This window comes from Manacus candei, unplaced genomic scaffold (genome assembly GCF_025592945.1).
Source record: "Manacus candei isolate 608988 ecotype Guabito, Panama unplaced genomic scaffold, ASM2559294v1 h1tg000050l, whole genome shotgun sequence".
Taxonomy (NCBI): domain Eukaryota; kingdom Metazoa; phylum Chordata; class Aves; order Passeriformes; family Pipridae; genus Manacus; species Manacus candei.
The window spans coordinates 2611066-2617065 of NW_026138098.1; the positions used below are offsets into that span (position 1 = coordinate 2611066).

Sequence of the window (6000 nt, forward strand, 5' to 3'; positions counted from 1 at the left end):
CCTCACAGCCTGGGCACACACAGAATGGCTCCTTTGTACACACTGAGGTGGATTTATGTCTAAGTTTTAAAAGCAGAAAGTCTTTATGCTCCCCAGGACAAAAAACATATATGTAAACACGTGATGCAAGACACGGTTTGACGGCTGACAGTGCCCACACTAACTCCTACAGGTCCTGTTTCTGCTCACACCGAGGAACAGCCTCGGGTTTTACCACCTCTGCTGAAGGAAAAAAGCACCACACTGAGAGCCATCCCACCCAGGGTCCAGCCCTCAGTGAGCACCCAGGATACCAACACCAACAGTATCAGTCACAGTGGCTCAGTGTGCCATTCTCAGTGTAAATACCTTCATATGGACCAGAGTCATATCCAGTGGTCACAGATGGATATTTATTTATTCAAGATTGACTGAAGGGCTGACTGCCCTGTTAGATGAATACTGCTTATACTAAAGCACATACTTAACCAGAGACTCTGAAGAAAATGACTGCAAATATCCCTAAAGTTATGTTTAGTCGAGAAAAGGTATATTCTCTGTTACAACCTAAGGAACAAACAGCCACCATCTCAATTCTTGTTAATGTCGCAAACAGCTTTTCCAATATTCTGACTCACTAAGACAATAAACAATAACAATAAAAAGCATCTAACATACTAAAAGAAAAAAAAAAAAGGAAGACTCGGGAACAGATCAACATGTGTCACCAAAGGTCATGGCCCTGCTGACCTTCTCAGCTGGTATGAAATGTCATAGCTCTAATGACTGCACAGTCAGCAGCCCCACTGAAAATTTACATTATTAGAGCACCTGACCCCCCAGATTAGCTGTGGTCAAAATGTTTTGGCATTTACTAAATTAAAAGAGAAGTCTGCTTTGTCTTTGAAGAGATTATTTGAAGGTTTGTTTTTTTTTTTTGGTTTTGGCTTGAAGAGCTTGTGGGTGGCAGTGATAGAACCCAGAGAAGGTGATTGTGTAAAAACTTGGTTTTGTTTTGATTTTTTTTAAAAGGGGTTTAACAAAGCACATAAAGGAGGTTTTATTTCCCAAATCTCAGATATAAATCCCACACAATTCCCTGTATTCTGCAGCATAAAAGCTCTTATTATGCCATTAACTTAGAAGTGCTTTCTGATTTTTTTTTCTTATTTCTGGTAATGATTTGGGTTCTCACATCTAAAATTGTTTCATGTCAGTAACATTCCTGCCCAGGGAAGAAGTTTTAAATCCCTTTTAACAATTTACTCTTGGATAAAACCCAGATTCCACCCCCTCCATATTCACCGTGGAAGAAACATATATTTTTAAAATGTGCTTTCTAAGACAATAAAATCTATTCTTTCACCGAAGAGTTGAAAAATTATCAGGCATCATTCAAAAAATATTACTCTTCTTCCCATAAAATACTCCACCAATTCTGCAATCACATTCTTTCTAACTTAACCCTAAAATTAGGGGACCTCACTACAAAGCTAGTCTGAGACCAGAATTATTCATGATTTTGTCATTCCCCTGAAAAGCCAAAAAGGCACCAGATGTTCAATTAACAAATCATACAGCAAGTGGTGGTGAGAGTTGGGCTTTTTTTTTTTTTTTTAATTCTCAAGTTACCTTCAAAAGAAAAAAAAACCAAGATCTTTGCTATCAACAATCTCTATGGCTGACAGATGACAGTATTGCTATACTTTATGAGTTCTATTCAGGAATGCTTGCTAGGGAAGAGGGCTCATCATCTCTAAATAGTTCATCCCCTGCCATCAATAAAAATGTACTTGGAACGGACTCCAAAAATGTGTTAGCTGGTGATGCCTATTTTTAGAGGCAGTGGATAGAAACAAGTAAGTTTTGTGTGAAAAGATATTAAATAAAAACAAAGTGTATTCGTGGACATGAGCAGCAGAACGTGTAAAGGCCAAGTTCTCTCCAGCAAGCTTGTCAGACCAGAAATGCTCTACGGACCACTATATCAGCTGGAGAGTTATTAGAACTGCAATCACTTCCCAAAAGACAGGTATAACCTTATGAAGGAAGCCTCACTTGCTCCCCCCCAGGTGCTCAGAGAGCAGCAAAGATGCAGCACAACACTGGAAAAACATTCTTAGACACAATCAGCTCACGACAATAAAAAAGCAGCCCTTCCCTAGCCCCTCAGAGGAGAAAACCACTTTGCAAAGCTTGGGGAACAGATCAACCCAGAAGAACATGCCAACAGGTGCAGGCTCAAAATAGGAGATTTTATCCAAACACCTCTTCCAACGTGAAGGTCTCAATTAGCCTTTGACAGTAACAAACTTGAGCCCTTGCTATTCAGATCTCAGCATTTACACTTTCAGGACCTGCAATCCACACATGGCACCGACTGTGCCTGGATATGAACAGCGAGAGAGAAATTTGCTCTAAGGGCAAACACCACCAAAGGTGCATTTCTGCAGAGTGCCTGGCAAAACTAAACACTCAGGCCACACGATTAAAAACCAAGTTCTTTGGACTTCTCAGGTGAAGGCAATGACAAAGACACGCAGCCACTCATCCGCTGCGTTCCTCGAGACAGCGACACGGAACACGTATGCAAGTGCAACAGGCTGCTTTCCTTAAAGACCCATTCCTGAAAACTTCCAGCCATGCACTTTGATTGTACAACGTGATGACAGTCCCAAGTGAAATCACTGACACCACTTGCTTGCACAAGAATAAACAAACGAGTGCTTGTACAAACACAGCCCATGTGAGAGAAGGGAGAGTCAAAAACCAGGACTCTCTCTCGAGGGCTCATCTGTTACTTGCCTTAGATTTACCCAAGCACAGATGATGTTGACTTCTGTTTCAGACGTTCAAGCATTTAAAATTAACTCCTTTTAAAGAATTAAGGGTTCTAGAGTGATTTACCTTCGGGTTCCACCGTGGTGTCTTCAACAACTAAATTAAATGAAGGTCGAGCCAGGCAAAGTCCAACCATGGTGACCACCACCAGGCAGATAAGGCAACCTGAATCCCAGCTGACCATCTTTTTAGAGTAAATTCTTGGTCCATTTCCATATCTCCATGTGGACTTTAATCCCATCTGAGCACCTCTAGGGAAGCATGGAGAGAAAGCCGTGCCTTCGGCCAGGGTAGTGCCTCCTCCCTTGGAACAACGGCGGCTGCTGTGGGGAGGAGAGAGATTTAACACTGTCAGCAGAAACATCTCACAGCACACACCAAAAAACTTCATAAAGCCTCGAACAGAGAGCTGAGGTGAGAGGGAGGGGAGGAGGAGGACGGGAAAAATAGTTTTCCAGCTTCGAGAATATGTGAAAAGTGAGTGACTTTTCATCTTCTGTTAGCAGTTTCCATCATCACCTGAGGCGTAACCAAGTCCTCCTTGTTTTCACGAAATCACTTCTCAGCACATATTTAGAGAGCTATTTTACTGACAGAAAAACATACAGGTTTTAAAAAAATGACAGGCACACACATGTGCAGGCACATAACCTGTAATGCTACAAAATTACCACAATTATACAAATTATGTTCTTGTTATTGTTTGAAGGTTTATGTAAGTTTGCCTTGTTTTTCATTCCTTCACCTAGGCGGTTCTGCAGCCAGCTGAATTTACAGGAATTTGGTAATTTTCCACAAGAAAAACAGTTGAAAAATATACTCCTCAGACTTGGAAAAATCTGTAAAACTTTATTTCACCACAGGACTTCCAGCTCCCCTATGGATGTACCTTCTCCTGACTCGGTTCAGTATCCTTTTAAAGCCGAGCGTCCCAAACAAGTGAAAGGCTCTTATCTTCACAGTCACACTGGTTCACTGCACCACGTTACAGGCAATTAAAATCTGTATGAAGTATGGTACAGATTGCAGTTTCATGGGAGACCTGCCCAGCATCATTTTCCATCCATACATGCCAAGCTGTGTGGACAAACACTTCTTTTCTCCCTCTCTCAATGATGCTTATTGATATATATTTTTCAACAGTCTGTTTTATTCACAGCAAAACTAATTTCAATTAATGGAGTCAACTGGTAACCCAGGCATGGGCTGATGGGAGAGAGAAGTGGCAGAAAAGTATCTGGCACTCCCTTCAGGGGACCCTGTTGCCACCAGACTCAGATGCCAGGTGAGGGTCAGAAGAGCATCCTCCTCACAGGGTGATTTAACAACTCAAGCAGAAAATTAGACCTGATTTTCCGCTTCAAAAATAAAAGATGGTAAAGCTCAGTAGATGGATAAAACAAGTAACTGCAGCAATTGCTCTCATCTGGTCAATGATTCATCTTAGATGTGATGAAACCCAACTGAAACTTAGAGAGCACTTGGCTTGAAGGGAAAAATAACAGAAAACCTCTTTTTCCCTCCCGACCTCACGCTTAAGAATTTAAAAAGGCAGGGAACGTAGAGATAAAGTCAAACTTCTCCAAACTCCCTGTCATTTGGATGGTATGGTATCTCAGCATATAGAAACAGGGACAAATATTCTCCCCTTAAAAAGCCAACCATTACATAGCTGATTCAGATTTTATTAGTCTTTTGCTACCTGCTACATACAAAGCTCACAGTGCTAAGGACAGGAGTGCTGTTGAGGCATCTTTTATCTTGGGTACTATATAGAGTAACTTCTGGAGTCAGCAGTAACAGATTTTAGACGACTAAAAATAAGGCACTCGGGGAAAATAATTAATACACGGTATTCCAGGTGAATCCTTGATACTTCAGGGCAAGGTTTTTCACCTCAGCTGGTATCACCTCAAAGCTCTCTCCCTGCTTTGGGAGATTTTAGCACAGAACGAGCATCCCAGACCACAAGCTAGCAACTACTATTAAATCACCAGTGAAAACACCACCAGACCACTGCATAAACATTTGCAAAGAGCTTGCCGAGCCCTTCTCTAAATAAGCACAGAGCAGGTGTAGAGCTGAAGGGAGCTCTGTCTCTGGGACCCGTCTGTGCCTGGGGAAGGAGCAGAGCAGACCCCCTGGATGCTGCCACCCAGCTCAACCTCCCGCCCCACCCGTCTGGCAGCCACGGCTCTGCAGCTCAGTTTATGCAGCTGTAAAGTGGGTAGAAACCCCTAATTAACAGGCTGGATGTAATGCTGATTTAATTTCCATACATCATCCTGTAAACTCTGCTTAAAGGACTATTCTATAATTGCAAAATTCAATCATAATTCTGCAAAAAGAAAACATACCAGAATGCAAGCATATATTCTAGACTCCCAACAGCTTTAGTTCCACCGAGATTTCTGCTGTTTCAGATTTGCAGATTACATAAAATGCCACTGAAAGCATGTTTATGGTTCCTACCCGCACCCTAAATCCTGAAGTGCAGCACAAGCCTACTTGGCCACGCGTCTCCTCACCTGAAGATTTTTGCTGGCTTCTGCACCTGAACATCTGCCAGCAGAAAGAAGGGACTCTTCATCCACAGGGCAGCAGAACACTCAAAACTGTAGCTTGCAAAGGTGCAGCAAAGCAAAAATCAGAGCTCTGGACCCATCCATAGAGCCAAGCCACTTTCTACCACCACAGCAGTGACCGGGGTTCAAGGATTGCCCTTTCCCAAAAGGAGTGAAGTCCGACGAAGATGAAAAACCAAATTCTTTTCATAGTTTAATTGCCACAGTTGCTGGGGGACGAGTCTCTGGAAAGACCTCCTGTGCTGGATAATTATGTACCTCTATCTCAATGTTTGGAACACAGCCCCAGCATGCTTTTTGGCCTCCACAATTCTGGCTTCCTGACTACAATACCATAATCCCTCCTGGAGTCTCAGACTCAGTGAAAGCCACACGTAGTGTTTATTTTTCCCCTTGAAAGGGAACTCTGTCTCTCTTCTCAGCCTACACTTTGGGGAGGAGTTGTCAGCCCCCAATGATTGATGGCTCTCCTTGCCACTCGCTCATCAACTCAATTTTCACCTCGTCATATACCTGCCCAAATTTTCTTTGCCAAACTGACAAGCATGGGAAAGCAGACTGGTTTGGGAGCCCAACCAAATTCCTCCAAGCTGTA

The 6000-nt window shown here is 42.6% G+C and overlaps 1 protein-coding gene across 3 annotated transcripts in view; it reads right to left on the minus strand.

Annotated features, from left to right (window-relative positions):
* FGFR2 (fibroblast growth factor receptor 2) overlaps positions 1-5758 on the minus strand; it is an 81293-nt gene extending 75535 nt beyond the window's left edge. Inside the window, exons 1-2 of one of the 3 annotated variants that reach the window (XM_051800380.1) lie at positions 5349-5758; positions 2887-3143 (exon numbers count right to left, since the gene is read on the minus strand). In XM_051800380.1, the coding sequence (XP_051656340.1) occupies positions 2887-3143; positions 5349-5410 (319 nt within the window). In that variant the 5' untranslated portion in view covers positions 5411-5758. The remainder of the gene's footprint in view (positions 1-2886; positions 3144-5348) is intronic. The other 2 variants (XM_051800382.1, XM_051800383.1) reach the window with 2 other exon arrangements.
* Positions 5759-6000: the final 242 nt, after the last annotated feature.